The 20,433-nt window shown below is 44.5% G+C and overlaps 2 protein-coding genes across 2 annotated transcripts; both read right to left on the reverse strand.

Annotated features, from left to right (window-relative positions):
* Positions 1 to 1,321: 1,321 nt before the first annotated feature.
* Positions 1,322 to 16,163, reverse strand: unc93b1 (unc-93 homolog B1, TLR signaling regulator). The gene is made up of 13 exons (XM_028416976.1): positions 15,991 to 16,163; positions 14,707 to 14,826; positions 14,410 to 14,551; positions 14,174 to 14,327; positions 13,859 to 14,020; positions 12,761 to 12,890; positions 12,593 to 12,686; positions 3,597 to 3,721; positions 3,202 to 3,384; positions 2,856 to 3,129; positions 2,662 to 2,783; positions 2,461 to 2,583; positions 1,322 to 2,297 (listed from the first exon to the last, which is right to left on the reverse strand). The coding sequence occupies exons 1-13, from the start codon at positions 15,991 to 15,993 to the stop codon at positions 2,010 to 2,012; spliced, it is 1,920 nt and encodes a 639-aa protein (XP_028272777.1). The 5' UTR covers positions 15,994 to 16,163; the 3' UTR covers positions 1,322 to 2,009.
* A 1,657-nt stretch (positions 16,164 to 17,820) lies between these two features.
* Positions 17,821 to 20,196, reverse strand: timm10 (translocase of inner mitochondrial membrane 10 homolog (yeast)). Its single transcript, XM_028408665.1, has 2 exons — positions 19,972 to 20,196; positions 17,821 to 18,637 (listed from the first exon to the last, which is right to left on the reverse strand). The coding sequence occupies exons 1-2, from the start codon at positions 20,040 to 20,042 to the stop codon at positions 18,442 to 18,444; spliced, it is 267 nt and encodes an 88-aa protein (XP_028264466.1). The 5' UTR covers positions 20,043 to 20,196; the 3' UTR covers positions 17,821 to 18,441.
* Between the last annotated feature and the right edge of the window lie 237 nt (positions 20,197 to 20,433).

Below are 20,433 nucleotides of genomic sequence, written 5' to 3' on the forward strand. Positions count from 1 at the left end.
TGTGTATGTGTGTACATGTGTGTCTGTGTGTGCGTGAACACATTCTAAATGTGTGTGCGTGAGCGCGTGTATTTAAGCATATAGGTGTGTGTGTGTGTGCGTGAACACAATCTAAATGTGTGTGCGTGAACACAATCTAAATGTGTGTGCGTGAGCGCGTGTATTTAAGCATATAGGTGTGTGTGTGTGTGCGTGAACACAATCTAAATGTGTGTGCGTGAACACAATCTAAATGTGTGTGCGTGAACACAATCTAAATGTGTGTGCGTGTGTGTACATGTGTGTACATGTGTGTCTGAGGGTGCCTGTTTGTGGACAGGTGTGAAATGTGTGTGCGTGTGTCTGTGTATGTGTGTACATGTGTGTCTGTGTGTGCGTGTAGACACATGCACGCACACATTCTACACATTGGGTGTGTGTGTGATTTACAATGTGTCCACGCTCACGCACACACATTTCGAATGTGTTCTGAGAATGTGTTCACGCACACACAGACACACATGTACACACATACACAGACACACGCACACACATTTCACACCTGTCCACAAACAGGCACCCTCAGACACACATGTACACACATGTACACACACGCACACACATTTAGATTGTGTTCACGCACACACATTTAGATTGTGTTCACGCACACACATTTAGATTGTGTTCACGCACACACATTTAGATTGTGTTCACGCACACACAGACACATGCTTGTGTACACACGTTCATACACACAAAAACATATATGCTTGTGTTCACGCACACACACACACACCTATATGCTTAAATACACACGCTCACGCATACACATTTAGATTGTGTTCACGCACACACACACACACATGTACACACATACCACACCTGTCCACAAACAGGCACCCGCAGACACACATGTACACACATGTACACACATGTACAAACATTTAGATTGTGTTCACGCACACACATTTAGATTGTGTTCACGCACACACACCAGTATTAAATACACACACACACACACACACATTTAGAATGTGCACACACACAAACACATGCTTGCATACACTTATATACACATGTATGCATGTGTACACACACACACACACACACACACACACACACACACACACACACACACACGTACACTCATGTATACCATACCTGTCACACACATATGTACATACATACACACTACTGTGTAAATGTACATGCACACGCATGCTTATATTTATGCAAACACACACACACACACACACACCCATGCATGTGCACGGTCACATGCACACCCACACACACACACAGTCAGACACACTTCAGACTGAATGAAGAGACGTCACACTGCTGGAGGCTTATCTGACATTTATTGTGTGTCTGTAAGAGTTCGTCTTTTTTGTGTGTCCGCCACACAACTGTCCTCACAGCTCGGTTCCTGGTTCCAAGCCGTCGGTCCCTCTGAGACACAGGTTCCCCCATTTCCTCCCATATTCCAAAATGTGTGTGTGTGTGTGTGTGTTAGGTTAATTGGGGCCATGGGTCTGTGAGTGTGACGAGTTGTGTGTCTGTGTGTGTGTGTGTGTGGCTCTTTTGCCCTTTGACCCTGTTACAGGACGGAGCAGGTTAGGACACTGAAAGGATGGATAAGTGGAGCTCATCAGCACTCTCTGGTGGACAGACTGTGTCACAGCAACATTATTAAAATAATCAATAACATGATAATGAAGTTGAATTTTAAACAGAAAGAAGCTTCAGATTTTAATGTGTAATCCCTCTAACTGCCAGAAGGGGGAGACCAAATTCCTGCCAGGGAATCCATTCTGACAAATGCAGAATCTCTAATAATGTCACCGTCAAATCACTTTGTGGTTAATCTTAAAACACTGATTCTTCTTTTTGTTATTTTCATAAGTGCCTTTTTTTTAAGAAACCATCAGAGACACCGCAGCCACCACGGACTGTACAGTGTGATCGACCCTTTAGAGACAATAGCAATATATTTGTACTTCCTGATAATTAACTCGTTTCTTCCTCTCTCACTCTCCCTCCTTCACAGGAGCGTCCTCCCGTTGGCGCCACTGACCCTCGACTCCTCTCCTTCTGGCTCTGGGTGAGTCAGCTCCCCAGGCCCCGGCGGCGGCGGCGGCGGCGGCGGCGTCATGGCCCCCTTTCTCTCTCTCCTCTGCTCCCATCTCCTCCACAACACGCACTTCGTCTTCCTCCTCCTCCCTCTGCTCCTCGTCCTCTTCGTCATCGTCCTCCTCGCTCCTCTCCGAGTCTGACTCATCGGAGTTGTCCTCTTCCAGGTAGCGGTAGCCTTTGACCTGAGGATGGAGAAAAAAAATGCTTATTTATTCTAAAGCCTTATTGAAATATGCAGATATCAAAGGTCACTGTAGCCGTAACATGAGCACTTATAGCTTTATTTAACTATTAATGACAAAGCAGGACATCACTGAGACAAAGTGCCAGGTAAACTCTGGTTACCTTGTGCCGTGGCCGCGGGATCCGAGGCAGTCTGTACGGCACCTTCTGCGCCAGGCGACGCTCCATCGCCCAATAGCAGTAGCACGCAAGCAGCAAAGTGACCAGCAAGATGGAGAGTTTGGCCTGAAGAGGAAGGACAAACTATGACTTAAGGACAAGGGAAAACACAAGCGTCTTTACAGTAGTCACACAGTCACAAACCCGCATCGGCAGATAAGACCAGAGGTAGACGATAAAGATGGCGACGGCCTGCCACCAGTGGTAGATGGTGTACACGAAGTCCAGGCGCTCTTTTTCCTCGGCGTACAGCAGACCGAGCACGGCTGGAACGCACACATAGAAGAGCTGACGCACGTCACAAGGAGACAACTAATCAAACCACACATGACACTCACTGCTGATGCCCGTCTTGTTCAGGGCGGTGCCGAGGCCCCACAGCACAGAGATGATCAGCAGAGGGCCCTGATAGGCTGAGTCTCTAGGGCTTGGAGAAAACGCCATGAGAGTCACCAGCAGCACCAGATGAATAAAAGCGCCGCCGACCAGACACACCCAGCGTGGGAGGCGCAGGAGGCAGAGAGAGAGGGAGGAGAAGAGGGAGCAGGAGAGGCCGTAAACAACGATCAGGAGCCAGAGCTTCTTCAGGCCCAACACGCAGACACCGTAAGTCTACGGAGGAAGAGGAAGTCCATCAGACACACAGACAGAACTCTACAGTGGGTCTGGACGTGGGCTCGGTACCAGGGAGAATCCTGTGATGGCAAACAGCACTTCAAACCCGCTGTAGATGAAGAAGGGGCAGAGCAGCCGCAGCCGGTAGTCCCTCAGGTGCTTGAAGGGGAGCTGGAAGATGTTTCCCCAGCCGATACTGCGGAGGTCGATTTCCTCTGTGGGGCGGTAGGCGGCGCCGCAGAGCACAAGGAACTGTGGGTACAAAGAAACCAGTTTAATCCGAGTCAGACGAGATGAAACGTAAACATTCCAAACTAGTTTGCTGTGATTTGAGCCTGTGCAGAGAACCAGGTCCAACACCTTAACCATCACAGCTTTGACTTACGGTACCTAAAACCAGCGGCATCACTGGACCTATATATGTGTGTCTGTGTGTGAGAGAGAGAGAGAGAGTGAGATCTTACCACAATCATGGCGAGGAAGGCGAAGCCCATTAGGATACTCTCCACCTGGATGAGCAGCATGGAGGGCGGCAGCTTCTCCAGAATGGTGGTGTTAAAGCCGGGGATCAGTCCGCTGACCTCAGCACCTGGCAGAGGAGGAACATAGGGTTCAGCATCCAGCATGTCTCTACAGTGTGTCAGCCCTGAAGACAGGAGGCTGTATGCCTGTGGTGACCTTTGACCTACAGAATCAATCCAATAGGTTCAACCTGAAGTGAAATGTGCCAGGACCCCTGTGACTACACAGTGACCTCTGAAGACTGAATGACCTCTGCCACCATGACCTCTATATGTAGATATATTAAAAAATTAAAGCTGCAAGCAGCATTGCGGGCCCTCGCGCATCTTGCGATCTGCGGGGCCATCGCTATCTTCTCTCCTATGCTCTTGTCCCCTATACTCTCCTGTCCTATGCTGTCTTTTCGTCTCATTTGCAGAGCTGTACGACAAACACATGTTTACAACCAAACTTTCCTGCTACCAGTAGGTGGCGCTATGACCATATCATCCTATTAGCATATATGTTTGTTCAGACTCAGGTCCATAGCAGTAGTGTAAGATTTTGTCCACATTGCATAAAGTATATGGGTAGTACTGCATAAAATAGAGCGAGTTCCATTGCAATGGCGAATGGTCAACTTTGAGGCCACACCCCCGCCATACGGTAATACTTTTGAAAGAGTTTTGGAATGCGTCTATTCCCTATGGTGTCCTGAGTGGACACAGTGAGTTTCAGCTCAATTGCATAAAGTATGCGAGGCGTGAAACGTTTTGTAGCAGGGTCACAAATCGCCAAAAATTAACAGAAATTTCAAAATCGTGAACTTCCTGTTGGGTTTGGAGGGGTGGTCCAAGAGACTTTTTTGTGCGTCTTGGGGTGATACACATGTGTGCCAATTTTCATGATCCTGTGTCAAACTGGCCAGCGGGGCTACGCGTTAGGGCAAAAAATACAGGGAGTTCCTTTGTAATGGCGAATGGTCAACTTTGAGGCCACGCCCCCACCACACCGTAATACTTTTGTAAGAGTTTTGGAATGCGTCTATTCTGTATCGTGTCCTGAGTGGACACAGTGATTTTCAGCTTGATTGGATGAAGTATGCGAGGCATGAAAAGTTTTGTAGCAGGGTCACAAATCGCCAAAAATTAACAGAAATTTCAAAATGGCGGACTTCCTGTTGGGTTTGGAGGGGGGGTCCAAGAGACTTTTTTGTGCATCTTGGGGTGATACACATGTGTGCCAATTTTTTGTGACCCTACTCAAAACAGGCCACAGGGGCAGGCAGAAAAACCTATGAAAACACAACATTTTGTGTAGCCAGTAGGTGGCGCTCTGTCAAAGCCTCAATATTGTTGTATAGATGTGGTTAGGGTCGGACTCTGATCATACATGTGACATTTCGTACAGATCGGACAGAAAACGAAGAAGTTATAGAGACTTTCTGTGTCCTCAGAAATGGTCAAACTTTGAGGCCACGCCCCGGCCACACCGTCAGACTTTTGTAAGAGTTTTGGAATGCGTCTATTCCCTATGGTGTCCTGAGTGGACACGGCAAATTTCAGCTCAATCCGATGAAGTATGCGAGGCGTGAAAAGTTTGGCAGCAGGGTCACACATCGCCAAAAATGGCCACAAAAGGTAAAATGGCGGACTTCCTGTTGGGTTTGGAGGGGGGGTCCAAGAGACTTTTTTGTGCGTCTTGAAGTGATACATATGTGTGCTAATTTTCATAATCCTGTGTCAAACTGGCCAGAGGGGCTACGCGTTGGGGGCGCTATAGAGTCATTTTCCTATGTGCGTTTCAAACGTCAGCAAATTTCAAAATTTTTCAGGCGAATGAATTTTTCTACCAAGTTTGGTGAGTTTTTGGGCATGTTAAGGCCCCCAAAAATGCGATCTAAGGGGGGGAAGGAAGAAAAAAAAAAATTAAAGCTGCAAGCAGCATTGCGGGCCCTCGCGCACCTTGCGATCCGCGGGGTCATCGCAGTCTTCTCTCCTATGCTCTTGTCTCCTATACTCTCCTGTCCTATGCTCTCCTCTTATTTCCACAGAGATACAACGAACACATGTTTACAACCAAACTTTCCTGCTACCAGTAGGTGGCGCTATGACCGTATCATCCTATTAGCATATATGTTTGTTCAGACTCGGGTCCATAGCAGTACTGTAAGATTTTGTCCACATTGCATAAAGTATATGGGTAGTACTGCATAAAACACAGCGAGTTCCTTTGTAATGGCGAACGGTCAACTTTGAGGCCACTCCCCCGCCACACGGTAATACTTTTGAAAGAGTTTTGGAATGCATCTATTCCCTATGGTGTCCTGAGTAGACACAGTGAATTTCAGCTCAATTGCATGAAGTATGTGAGGCGTGAAAAGTTTTGAAGCAGGGTCAAAAATAGGCAAACAATTGCCACAAAAGTCAAAATGGCGGACTTCCTGTTGGGTTTGGAGGCGGGGTCCAAGAGACTTTTTTGTGCGTCTTGGGGTGATACACATGTGTGCTAATTTTCATGAACCTGTGTCAAACTGGCCAGCGGGGCTACACATTAGGGCAAAAAATACAGGGAGTTCCTTTGTAATGGCGAATGGTCAACTTTGAGGCCACGCCCCCACCACACCGTAAGACCTTTGTAAGAGTTTTGGAATGCGTCTATTCCCTGTGGTGTCCTGAGTGGACACAGTGATTTTCAGCTTGATTGGATGAAGTATGCAAGGCGTGAAAAGTTTTGCAGCAGGGTCACAAATCGCCAAAAATTAACAGAAATTTCAAAATGGCGGACTTCCTGTTGGGTTTGGAGGGGGGGTCCAAGAGACTTTTTTGTGCATCTTGGGGTGATAAACATGTGTGCCAATTTTCGTGACCCTACTCAAAACAGGCCACAGGGGCAGGCAGAAAAACCTATGAAAACACAACATTTTGTGTAGCCAGTAGGTGGCGCTCTGTCAAAGCCTCAATATTGTTGTATAGATGTGTTTAGGGTCAGACTCTGATCATACATGTGACATTTGGTACAGATCGGACAGAAAACGAAGAAGTTATAGACACTTTCTGTGTCCTCAGAAATGGTCAAACTTTGAGGCCACGCCCCGGCCACACCGTCAGACTTTTGTAAGAGTTTTGGAATGCGTCTATTCCCTATGGTGTCCTGAGTGGACACGGCGGATTTCAGCTCAATCCGATGACGTATGCGAGGCGTGAAAAGTTTGGCAGCAGGGTCACACATCGCCAAAAATGGCCACAAACCTTCAAATGGCGGACTTCCTGTTGGGTTTGGAGGGGGGGTCCAAGAGACTTTTTTGTGCGTCTTGAGGTGATACATATGTGTGCCAATTTTCATAATCCTGTGTCAAACTGGCCAGAGGGGCTACGCGTTGGGGGCGCTATAGAGTCATTTTCCTATGTGCGTTTCAAATGTCAGCAAATTTCAAAATTTTTTGGGCGAATGAATTTTTCTACCAAGTTTGGTGAGTTTTTGGGCATGTTAAGGCCCCCAAAAATGCGATCTAAGGGGGGGAAAGAAAAAAAAAAATAATAATCCTAAGGGTTTCAATAGGGCTCTTGCACCATTCGGTGCTCGGGCCCTAATTAAAGCTGCAAGCAGCATTGCGGGCCCTCGCAGGCCTTGCGATCCGCGGGGCTATCGCTGTCTTCTCTCCTATGCTCTCGTCTCCTATACTCTCCTGTACTATGCTCTCCTCTCCTCTCATTTGCAGAGATGTACAACAAACACATGTTTACAACCAATCTTTCCTGTTAGCAGTAGGTGGTGCTATGACCATATCATCGTATTAGCATATATAACTGTTCAGACTCGGGTCCATAGCAGTACTGTAAGATTTTGTACACATTGCATAAAGTATATGGGTAGTACTGCATAAAACACAGCGAGTTCCTTTGTAATGGCGAATGGTCAACTTTGAGGCCACGCCCCCACCACACCGTAAGACTTTTGTAAGAGTTTTGGAATGCGTCTATTCCCTGTGGTGTCCTGAGTGGACACAGTGAATTTCAGCTCAATTGCATGAAGTATGTGAGGCGTGAAAAGTTTTGAAGCAGGGTCAAAAATAGGCAAAAAATGGCCACAAAAGTCAAAATGGCGGACTTCCTGTTGGGTTTGGAGGGGGGGTCCAAGAGACTTTTTTGTGCGTCTTGGGGTGATACACATGTGTGCCAATTTTCATGATCCTGTGTCAAACTGGCCAGCGGGGCTACGCGTTAGGGCAAAAAATACAGGGAGTTCTTTTGTAATGGCGAATGGTCAACTTTGAGGCCACGCCCCCACCACACCGTAAGACTTTTGTAAGAGTTTTGGAATGCGTCTATTCCCTATGGTGTCCTGAGTGGACACAGTGATTTTCAGCTTGATTGGATGAAGTATGCGAGGCGTGAAAAGTTTTGTAGCAGGGTCACAAATCGCCAAAAATTAACAGAAATTTCAAATTCGCGGACTTCCTGTTGGGTTTGGAGGGGGGGTCCAAGAGACTTTTTTGTGCGTCTTGGGGTGATACACATGTGTGCTAATTTTCATGACCCTACTCAAAACAGGCCACAGGGGCAGGCAGAAAAACCTATGAAAACACAACATTTTGTGTAGCCAGTAGGTGGCGCTCTGTCAAAGCCTCAATATTGTTGTATAGATGTGTTTAGGGTCAGACTCTGATCATACATGTGACATTTCGTACAGATCGGACAGAAAACGAAGAAGTTATAGAGACTTTCTGTGTCCTCAGAAATGGTCAAACTTTGAGGCCACGCCCCGGCCACACCGTCAGACTTTTGTAAGAGTTTTGGAATGCGTCTATTCCCTATGGTGTCCTGAGTGGACACGGCGAATTTCAGCTCAATCCGATGACGTATGCGAGGCGTGAAAAGTTTGGCAGCAGGGTCACACATCGCCAAAAATGGCCACAAACCTTCAAATGGCGGACTTCCTGTTGGGTTTGGAGGGGGGGTCCAAGAGACTTTTTTGTGCGTCTTGAGGTGATACATATGTGTGCCAATTTTCATAATCCTGTGTCAAACCGGCCAGAGGGGCTACGCGTTGGGGGCGCTATAGAGCCATTTTTATATGTGCATTTCAAAAGTCAGCAAATTTCAAAATTTTTCGGGCGAATGAATTTTTATACCAAGTTTGGTGAGTTTTTGGGCATGTTAAGGCCCCCAAAAATGCGATCTCGGAGGGGGAAAAAAAAAAAAAATTAAAGCTGCAAGCAGCATTGCGGGCCCTCGCGCACCTTGCGATCCGCGGGGTCATCTCAGTCTTCTCTCCTATGCTCTCGTCTCCTATACTCTCCTGTGCTATGCTCTCCTCCTCTCATTTCCACAGATATACAACAAACACATGTTTACAACCAAACTTTCCTGCTACCAGTAGGTGGCGCTATGACCGTATCATCCTATTAGCATATATAATTGTTCAGACTCGGGTCCATAGCAGTAGTGTAAGATTTTGTCCACATTGCATAAAGTATATGGGTAGTACTGCATAAAACACAGCGAGTTCCTTTGTAATGGCGAATGGTCAACTTTGAGGCCACTCCCCCGCCACACGGTAATACTTTTGACAGAGTTTTGGAATGTGTCTATTCCCTATGGTGTCCTGAGTGGACACAGTAAATTTCAGCTCAATTGCATGAAGTATGTGAGGCGTGAAAAGTTTTGAAGCAGGGTCACAAATAGGCACAAAATGGCCACAAAAGTCAAAATGGCGGACTTCCTGTTGGGTTTGGAGGGGGGGTCCAAGAGACTTTTTTGTGCGTCTTGGGGTGATACACATGTGTGCTAATTTTCATGATCCTGTGTCAAACTGGCCAGCGGGGCTACGCATTAGGGCAAAAAATACAGGGAGTTCCTTTGTAATGGCGAATGGTCAACTTTGAGGCCACACCCCCACCACACCGTCAGACTTTTGTAAGAGTTTTGGAATGCGTCTATTCTGTATCGTGTCCTGAGTGGACACAGTGATTTTCAGCTTGATTAGATGAAGTATGCGAGGCGTGAAAAGTTTTGCAGCAGGGTCACAAATCGCCAAAAATTAACAGAAATTTCAAAATGGCGGACTTCCTGTTGGGTTTGGAGGGGGGGTCCAAGAGACTTTTTTGTGCATCTTGTGGTGATAAACATGTGTGCCAATTTTCGTGACCCTACTCAAAACAGGCCACAGGGGCAGGCAGAAAAACCTATGAAAACACAACATTTTGTGTAGCCAGTAGGTGGCGCTCTGTCAAAGCCTCAATATTGTTGTATAGATGTGTTTAGGGTCAGACTCTGATCATACATGTGACATTTCGTACAGATCGGATAGAAAACGAAGAAGTTATAGAGACTTTCTGTGTCCTCAGAAATGGTCAAACTTTGAGGCCACGCCCCGGCCACACCGTCAGACTTTTGTAAGAGTTTTGGAATGCGTCTATTCCCTATGGTGTCCTGAGTGGACACAGTGACTTTCAGCTCAATTCTATGAAGTATGCGAGGCGTGAAAAGTTTGGCAGCAGGGTCACACATCGCCAAAAATGGCCACAAACCTTCAAATGGCGGACTTCCTGTTGGGTTTGGAGGGGGGGTCCAAGAGACTTTTTTGTGCGTCTTGAGGTGATACATATGTGTGCCAATTTTCATAATCCTGTGTCAAACCGGCCAGAGGGGCTACACGTTGGGGGCGCTATAGAGCCATTTTTCTATGTGCGTTTCAAAAGTTAGCAAATTTCAAAATTTTTAGGGCGAATGAATTTTTTTACCGAGTTTGGTGAGTTTTTGGGCATGTTAAGGCCCCCAAAAATGCGATCTAAGGGGGGGAAAGAAAAAAAAAAATAATAATCCTAAGGGTTTCAATAGGGCTCTTGCACCATTCGGTGCTCGGGCCCTAATAATAATCCTAAGGGTTTCAATAGGGCTCTTGCACCATTCGGTGCTCGGGCCCTAATTAAAGCTGCAAGCAGCATTGCGGGCCCTCGCGCACCTTGCGATCCGCGGGGTCATCTCAGTCTTCTCTCCTATGCTCTCGTCTCCTATACTCTCCTGTGCTATGCTCTCCTCCTCTCATTTCCACAGATATACAACAAACACATGTTTACAACCAAACTTTCCTGCTACCAGTAGGTGGCGCTATGACCGTATCATCCTATTAGCATATATAATTGTTCAGACTCGGGTCCATAGCAGTAGTGTAAGATTTTGTCCACATTGCATAAAGTATATGGGTAGTACTGCATAAAACACAGCGAGTTCCTTTGTAATGGCGAATGGTCAACTTTGAGGCCACTCCCCCGCCACACGGTAATACTTTTGACAGAGTTTTGGAATGTGTCTATTCCCTATGGTGTCCTGAGTGGACACAGTAAATTTCAGCTCAATTGCATGAAGTATGTGAGGCGTGAAAAGTTTTGAAGCAGGGTCACAAATAGGCACAAAATGGCCACAAAAGTCAAAATGGCGGACTTCCTGTTGGGTTTGGAGGGGGGGTCCAAGAGACTTTTTTGTGCGTCTTGGGGTGATACACATGTGTGCTAATTTTCATGATCCTGTGTCAAACTGGCCAGCGGGGCTACGCATTAGGGCAAAAAATACAGGGAGTTCCTTTGTAATGGCGAATGGTCAACTTTGAGGCCACACCCCCACCACACCGTCAGACTTTTGTAAGAGTTTTGGAATGCGTCTATTCTGTATCGTGTCCTGAGTGGACACAGTGATTTTCAGCTTGATTAGATGAAGTATGCGAGGCGTGAAAAGTTTTGCAGCAGGGTCACAAATCGCCAAAAATTAACAGAAATTTCAAAATGGCGGACTTCCTGTTGGGTTTGGAGGGGGGGTCCAAGAGACTTTTTTGTGCATCTTGTGGTGATAAACATGTGTGCCAATTTTCGTGACCCTACTCAAAACAGGCCACAGGGGCAGGCAGAAAAACCTATGAAAACACAACATTTTGTGTAGCCAGTAGGTGGCGCTCTGTCAAAGCCTCAATATTGTTGTATAGATGTGTTTAGGGTCAGACTCTGATCATACATGTGACATTTCGTACAGATCGGATAGAAAACGAAGAAGTTATAGAGACTTTCTGTGTCCTCAGAAATGGTCAAACTTTGAGGCCACGCCCCGGCCACACCGTCAGACTTTTGTAAGAGTTTTGGAATGCGTCTATTCCCTATGGTGTCCTGAGTGGACACAGTGACTTTCAGCTCAATTCTATGAAGTATGCGAGGCGTGAAAAGTTTGGCAGCAGGGTCACACATCGCCAAAAATGGCCACAAACCTTCAAATGGCGGACTTCCTGTTGGGTTTGGAGGGGGGGTCCAAGAGACTTTTTTGTGCGTCTTGAGGTGATACATATGTGTGCCAATTTTCATAATCCTGTGTCAAACCGGCCAGAGGGGCTACACGTTGGGGGCGCTATAGAGCCATTTTTCTATGTGCGTTTCAAAAGTTAGCAAATTTCAAAATTTTTAGGGCGAATGAATTTTTTTACCGAGTTTGGTGAGTTTTTGGGCATGTTAAGGCCCCCAAAAATGCGATCTAAGGGGGGGAAAGAAAAAAAAAAATAATAATCCTAAGGGTTTCAATAGGGCTCTTGCACCATTCGGTGCTCGGGCCCTAAAAATGAAAAATAATAATCCTAAGGGTTTCAATAGGGCTCTTGCACCATTCGGTGCTCGGGCCCTAATAACAGGAAATGACCTTTAGAGGTCTATGGGGATTGGAGCCTCAAGTGGCCACACATGGAAATGCAGTTTCTGTCACTTTAGCACCAGCCAAAGGGGGTCAGGGGGTCCTACTGTCACTGCAAACTTTATACACACTGCCACTAGGGGGAGGATAAAGTTTATCAGCCCTGGGGCCCAAAACTATTTCCCCACTGTGACAAAGAAAGATTCTCTTAACCTTAATCCAACAGGCTGAGAATACTGTGGTTACAGTCGGTGCTGACGGTGCATGCAGAGGACGTGAGGCGTCTTTACCGCATTTTTTCACGTTGCAAAGGATGTGATCGGTTCTATGCAGGCAGTCGTTGAGGACGAGTCCCATGGGCAGCTGGGCGAAGACTAAACTGAGCTGAAAGACAGAGCGGAGAGTCACGTTGGTGATTCCACACCGTGAGTCCAATCACAGCCCCGATGAAGACTCACGTTGAAGATGATGTTGAAGAGCGACTGGAAGACGACGATGTATCTGTGGCACGCTCCCTTCGGAAGCTTCTTCTGCTCCTGCACGTGCTCCTCCTTATAGTTGGCGTACTCGTAGTACTGCTGCGCCATCCTGCAAGTTCAGACAATCAAGGTGCGCTTGAAACGGAGGCCTGTGATGTTCAGAGACGCCGACAGCAGCATGTACCAAAAAACAAACAACGTGCTGACAGAAAGCGTCTCAGCTCGACAGCCCCACAAACAACAAAGGCTCTTTAAATTGTTCTTTGATTGATCCAAACACGCTTTGTAAACAGAACACGAAGCTTTCTGGGAGCTCTGCTGTTACTGACTGACTGTGCATGTATTCTGTTTATTATTCATATTTACCTATAAATGTTGTAAAATTGGCCTCAGCATCTTTTTTCTACTCCAGAGATCCTTCAAATAAAGGCTTGTTGTCATGTGACGGTCTGATATTTGACTCTAAAACCTTTCAAATTCAGCAGTGTTTGGTGCAAAGTCAGATGACGTGAAGCTAAGTGTGTTACAGCAGCCATTGATTGTGCGTCGCTGTTGTCTTCGCCTCCTCATTGTTTGACTTTTCCTCTGCTGTGTTTGTCCTGCATTACAGCTCAGCGTTTGACCTTTGCACAGCGGCACCACCTGCAGCCTCCACTGAGAGCCGTGCACTCAATCAGGTCCCGTTTGATCTGTTTATTGAACAAACAGAGGCTGAACTGATTCTCGCTCACCTCTTCCTGGTAACTAAGAACTTCTGCTGTCATCGTGAACTAAGACTAAATCTCCACCGACACATTAAATCCAAAACCGTATCTGCGTTTTTACCATATAAAACAGATTATAACTGGCAGGACTGCCTTTTTATGACTAACTTTTATGAGGTTCAAAGCTGAGGGCCACATCTTACTCTCAGGTGTCTGGTGGTGAGTTTCTAGTAAGTGGACAAAGGACCAAGACTAGGTGGGGACGAAGAATATGATCTCTGGTAACATCACTGGGACGATCCAAATGAGTGGAAGGTAAATCTGTTTGTCATCAGCGTATACATTTTTGCCATAATAACGTCCTGTTTCTCACCTGGTGATGTAATTTCCCAAAGAGGCCCAGAACGGCACAATGGCCACGCCGATAGCCACCGCCGACGGAACCAGCGTGTAGTACCGCTCCCAGTAGTTGGTGGAGACGAAGAGTGCGTAGATCCCCGAGGCCAGGAACATCATCCACTTTGTACCCAGAAACCTGAGAGAGAGACAGTGTGTGTAAGAAAAGCACAGACATTCAGATGAAAGTGTGTGTGTCTGTGTGTGTGTGTGTGTGTGTGTGTGTGTCTGTGTGTGTGTGTGTGTGTGTGTCTGTGTGTGTGTCTGTGTGTAGCGGGGTGCACAGCTCTACCTGATGAGGACGGGGGTGTACAGGAGGCCTATGATTGGCGTGACGTTGATGCCCATCAGCATCTTCCGGTCGATGTCTTCCAGGCCGAGGTTGCTGTACTTCACCTCGCGGTACGTCATATCATAATGGAGGATCAGCTGCATCTGTAGGAGGCCTATAACACACACACATACACACACACATATATATATATTATTAGAATTAGACGAGACTCTTCTGTGTGTGTCAAAACTCACCCATGTACACACTGTACACGATCATGGCTCCAAAACTGGCAGCGAGAACATTCTTGATGACTCCCAGCCTCTTCCTTCTGTAGTACTTCCTCTCCTCCTCCTCCTCGTTGTACTCGGCCTGTGGGCCCAGAAAATCCTCCATCTAAAGTAAAAAGAGAAAGAAATGACGTCGAGAGATGAGGAGCTGAAGGAGGAGCTGAAGGAGGAGCTGAAGGAGGAGCTGAAGGAGGAGCGTGCGGTCGAAACGTATCTTCATCCCTGAAACCTGAGGAGACGGCCGGCAGCTGGGAAGCTCACCTGTCCCTGGATGTTGTTCTCCTGTCCCACATCCAGCAGTTCATTTATGACACCATTGGGGGGCGCCGCTGCACGCTGATCAGGATCCCTGATTAGATCCTCTCCATCAGTTGCCTCCATCTGGTGATCAAAAGGAGCAGCACAGGAGTTTACTGCAGCTTACAAAAAAAAAACATTTAATACATTTAATCAGACTCAGCACTAATCTGATCTTAAATTACATGTAAACAATGAAAATATGCATCAGAGTAAATATATGCCTTTTATTGAAATGATGTTGTATTGTTACATTTGCAGTGTTTTTTTCATAAGTGGTTTCTGTTTTATCTAAAACACAGAAATAAATAATGTTAATGTTTATTTCTGTCTCATACATTTTACAAAGTAAATACATTAATAATAAATTAAATTAAATAATAACATTTTAAATGAAATAAAAAGATTATTGCAGTATGGGAAGATGCCAAAACTTTCATTTGAAAAGAAAAAAAAAACAATTTGCTGCTGTATTTATATTGTTGAATTCTCCAAATAATAAAAATAATTATTATATTCAATAATGTCAAAAACAATGAATACAAATAGCAGTTTTTATATTTAAAAAATTATTTTAATTTATTTAAATATTTTTATATTTAAATTATTATTTAAAAAAGTCGCATGTTGCAATTGATATATAGAAGCATAAATGTTTAAAATGTTTTATCTTTAAAGAAGCAACAGTGAGATAATAAAGTTATAGAAGCCCACTGGTTTGTGTGTGTATATATATATGTGTGTATATATATAGAAATTACTACTGAATTTTTTTCCAGACGAGTGTGTGCCATAGATTAAAAATCAAAGTATAAAATAAAACACATACATAACAAAATGTCGCGCTCTCCTTTCCTAACATTTTTTGGACAAGTAAACTATGGACTATGTAAAAATGAATCATTTTATTTGCCTACAGTTCTGTGCATGTTAGAATTCTTCTTTCTTTCATTTCAGCTCATTCTTAAAAAGAGGATGTGCGCCTTGTTCTCCAAAGTGCGCAAAAAACACAGCGCAGCTTTCAGACGTGTCTGTTCAAAGCAACACGACTGAAGTTTAACCACAGTTTAGAGGCTTTTGCCCTTTTTGCCAAATAAAACACTCATTTGTTTAATGAGTTGATGTTTCTGCACATGTTCACAATCTAAAACTGACATTTTCAAACACAATCACACAGTGACAGTAAAAGCTGCTTCACTGTGTGTGATCATCACAGTCTGTGGTGCCAACACGCTAAAAATCACTCACCATGTTTGTTCCACGAGGATTAAACAGCCTGAAGTTCGTCCACCTGAGAGGCACAAGCCCGCGGACACGTCCGTGTCAGTCCCCGCTGCAGCTGGTTCCTCTTTATATATAAATAAAGTTTCAGCAGGAAACGAAAGTTTGTTTTCTTCACTTCCTCAAAGCTGCTGCTCTTAAAGAGACAGGAGCACATTCAGGACGGACCCACACCCGCAGGCTGTCACACAACACACACACACACACACCAGGGGCGGAGCTAGAGGGTGGCGCTACCGCACTTACCTCTGGACCCCGAGTGGACACCTCAGGTGCCACCACAGGTGATTGACAGGCTGCGTTAAAATAAAAAAAAAAAAAAAATACATTTTAGTGCCAATTCAACCTTCCATTTCTTTATAATTCTGCAATATTTTTTCATGAAACTTACTGTGGTGATAGAGGAGACCTTCTATAACAATAACCCAGTGGAATATCTGCTGCAGTTTTTATGGATCTTTTATAGTGAGTTTTTTAAAATTAAAAATTTCTCGAAAATTCGGATTTTAGGGCCAATTCAACCTTCGATTTCCTAATAATTCTGCAATATTTTTTCATTAAACTCAATGTGATGATAGAAGAGACCTTCTATAACAATAATCCAGTGGAATATCTACTGCAGTTTGTATGTATCTAGTTTAGTTAATTTTTAAAAATTTCTCGAAATTTCGGATTTTGGGGTCAATTCAACCTTCCATTTCTCCATAATTCTGGAATAATTTTTCATTAAACTCAATGTGATGATAGAAGAGACCTTCTATAACAATAATCCAGTGGAATATCTGCTGCAGTTTTTATGTATCTTTTATAGTTAATTTTTAGAAATTTCTCGAAAATTCGGATTTTAGGGCCAATTCAACCTTCGATTTCTCCATAATTCTGCAATACTTTTTCACGAACCTCACTGTGGTGATAGAAGATACCTTCTATAACAATAATCCAGTGGAATATCTGCTGCAGCTTTTAATTGATTTTTTCATAGTGAATTTTTAAAAATTAAAAATTTCTCGAAAATTCGGATTTTAGGGCCAATTCAACCTTCCATTTCTTTATAATTCTGCAATATTTCTTCATGAAACTCAATGTGATGATAGAGGAGACCTTCTATAACAATAATCCAGTGGAATATCTGCTGCAGTTTGTATGTATCTTTTATAGTTAATTTTTTAAAATTTCTCGAAAATTCGGATTTTAGGGCCAATTCAACCTTCCATTTCTCCATAATTCTGCAATACTCTTTCATGAAACTCACTGTGATGATAGAAGAGACGTTCTATAACAATAATCCAGTGAAATATCTGTTGCATTTAATTTTTATTATATTTAATTTCCCAAAAAAATATCGGTTTTTAACCCTAACCCTAGATGTAACCCTAACCTTTTATGCTTAAATGACACAGGGCATTAAAATATAAAGTATTATTAAAATAAATAAATTTAACCTACCAAATTATGATCTGCCAATTGTCTGTAGAACACAGCATGATCCTGATGAAATGCAGATCCTAGAAAAACAAGCAAAGTCAAGTGAAGATCAATTATCTTAGTGCTCTCGTCTCCTTCTCTCGGACCTAAACACCTGTTCACCTTAGACGTTAGTGTTGGTCTACAGCAACCGGCATCAGTCGCGGCTCATTCACAGGTGGACAAACACGTGGCACTCATAACAAATGATTATGTTACACTTTGGGATTTCCGTACCTATGGAGCACCCAGGTGTGCACGGTGCAGGGCTGTCATTGATTGGCTAATGACCACAATCATAAAGATAAAAAATGCAGCCGCCTACACGGTGTGTTCAGGGTGACATTAATTTATTAGAGAAATGACAACACATTGTTCAGCTTCTTCTTTACACTGATAAAAAAAGCTGTGGTTCACACATGGAAAAAAAACAAACATGGTCCACTCACTGATACTACACAAACATGATACGAAGACCAAAGTCCGTCAGTAAACTCTGCATAGTGTCTGCTGTAGAAGGACAGTTCTGGCTCAGCCAGTTCAGTGCACGTCCTGCTCCATGATTCTGTGGGTTGAAGTGTGAACACTGTGACCTACCAGCCTGTTTACCATTCAAAACAAAAAAAAGGTCAAAGGGTGACTGTGGATGAAGACATGTGAATCATCCTGTGTTTGTTTCAGCCTGTTGGCCGTGCCTGAGAAACGGCACACAGACTGTTGGACAGCTGAAAACAAGCACAGGTGAGAAGTAATAACATCATGTGTCCTTCTGTTCTTCTGGAGGACAAGCTGAATGTAAGACAGATCCAGAGAGGCTGAGCAGATCCAAGATGTCCGTCTGCGCTGGAGGCGCGTCCTCTCAGTGGACCCTCAACAGCATTTACATATGTGCTCATCCTCTTTTTAAAACCACCATCCCGCCCCTGCCCTCCTCCTTCCCCCCCATCAGAGTCTCTATCCGCTGCCGACGGCCGCCTTCCTCATCATCTCCTCGTCCTGGACCGACATCTCCGTCAGCTTCCGTCCCAGCCTCTCGTGGAGGTCCAGGTATTTGGCCACGCAGCGGTCCAAACATACCGACTCGCCCTTCGTAAGCTCTGCCTCCTTGTAATGAGGCGGCACGCACTTCCTGTGGCAGGCGTTGGTCATTCTGAGAGGAAGGCAGAAAAAAAAATAAATCAATCAATCAATCAATAAAAACACATTTCATCACCGCTGCCTGTGACACAGCAGCATGTCAACACTTCAAATACAAAGATGAAACAAAAAAATTAAACCAAACACATCAAAAATCAAAGTCAGTGTGTTGAGACCAACAGCAGGTGGCGCCGCTTCCTAGTGCAGGATGACAAATCAAACTATAAAATGGTAAAAACATCTTTTGGAATGTCTGAAATATTATTTTGCTCCACACAAAAAAAATATGAGAAGACTCTGCAGTGGTTAAATGTTTTAATTTCCTCTGTCTGTATGAACAGTCTGCACATCTTCACTCACATGCCTGTTTCCACTGACTCTCCACAAGGAACCCAGCACTTTGTAAAAAAACGTAAAAATTATAGAATGCAAAAAATATCCTTTTTAAATGTGAATTAATTAAGCATTTAATTACAGAACAGTTATTTATTTCAGGCAGAGCTGTCACACATGACTCATTCAAGGACCGTTGGAAAGCTCGGCACCCACAGATCTTTCTGTTAATGACATGTTGTGGTTGTGGCAGTTCAGTTAAGGGAAGATTCCCCAATGTATTTATTTTAATTACCACTCAGAAAACATTGAAAAACATTTACATATGGTAATAACACATACGGTTTCATGGTACTAACTATATGTCCAGTCTCTGGTAGTTTAGTGTCTCTCTCTCTGACCTGCACCAGTGTCCAGTGTCTACAGTCCACACCTGCCTGCGTCCTTTTCCATGTAACATGTCTGCTAAAATACATATAAACACAATATATAGTTTCACAGCATTTCTATTATAACAGCCTGTCATGTTTGCTGCATGTATGCCTCTCTCTCCTCCATCCTCTCTGTCCTGTCAGACACTGTCTGCTGGTTTGGGGGTTCAGACTCTGGTTTCTTAAAGCGCCTACAGACAGTGTTGACTGTGAAAGGTTCTGTATAAATAAACTGAACTGAACTAATGAACAGTTTAATAATCAGATGCTGCACAGCCCCAGTTAGAGGACTACAAAGACTTGTTTATATCAGGCTAATTCAGATCAGGACTAAGTAATCAGAGGTTGTTTGGGGCTTTTACAGGATCGATAGACACGTGAACAGATTAGACTTTGCAGGCCTGTACAGATGTCCAGCTTCATGGACACTGGATTTATATCAATGATGTATTTTTAGCGTCAAACCTAGCTAGCCTTTATGCTAACAGCTACTACCCGGAGGCCCGTGGGAGCCACAGTGTTTAATCAAGACTAACGATCATCACACACAGCTAGCTCGGCGGTTAGCTTGTTTTGGATTTACCGGTTGTACATGTCAGCCATCATCTCCACCTCCAGCTCCGCCGCCAGCTGCTGCGCCTTCATGGGATCCATGTCCGCGTTTCACCGCTTCTTCTCTCACCGGGACTACAGCTCGCACACACGCCGTCCTGGTGACTCCTTCCACCGGCCAGCTGACAAGAACCTCCCCGCTGCTTCTTCTGTAACCTTCAAAGCTGCAAGAAAACACGTGTGTACGTCCCGCTTCCGGCCGCACTTCCGCTGTCAATAAAGTTGCATTCAAACACGGAAAGAAGCGGGTAACAAAGACAGCGCCCCCTGGTGGCGCCTCTGTGTATCGCTGATGGTTTCCAACTGATGGTGGAAAAAAGACGTTTGTAATAAATTAATTATTTTACATAAAACTCTTCACAGGCTGGAAATGAAAAACTAATCCCAGGTGCTTTTATATTTTTCTTTCAAAATATAAAATGTATAAAATTAC

The sequence above is a fragment of the Parambassis ranga genome, chromosome 1, assembly GCF_900634625.1.
Source record: "Parambassis ranga chromosome 1, fParRan2.1, whole genome shotgun sequence".
In the NCBI taxonomy this organism is placed as follows: domain Eukaryota; kingdom Metazoa; phylum Chordata; class Actinopteri; family Ambassidae; genus Parambassis; species Parambassis ranga.

Excerpts from the sequence above, each read along its gene's own strand:
- timm10 (XM_028408665.1), bottom strand. The coding sequence starts at position 20,042 with ATGGATCCCATGAAGGCGCAGCAGCTGGCGGCGGAGCTGGAGGTGGAG. Across the intron at positions 18,638-19,971 it reads ATGGCTGACATGTACAACCG|AATGACCAACGCCTGCCACA; the intron begins GTAAATCCAAAA and ends CCTTCCTCTCAG.
- unc93b1 (XM_028416976.1), bottom strand. Across the intron at positions 14,328-14,409 it reads CGTGTACAGTGTGTACATGG|GCCTCCTACAGATGCAGCTG; the intron begins GTGAGTTTTGAC and ends TGTGTGTTATAG. Across the intron at positions 2,784-2,855 it reads GAACAAGACGGGCATCAGCA|CCGTGCTCGGTCTGCTGTAC; the intron begins GTGAGTGTCATG and ends TGTGCGTTCCAG.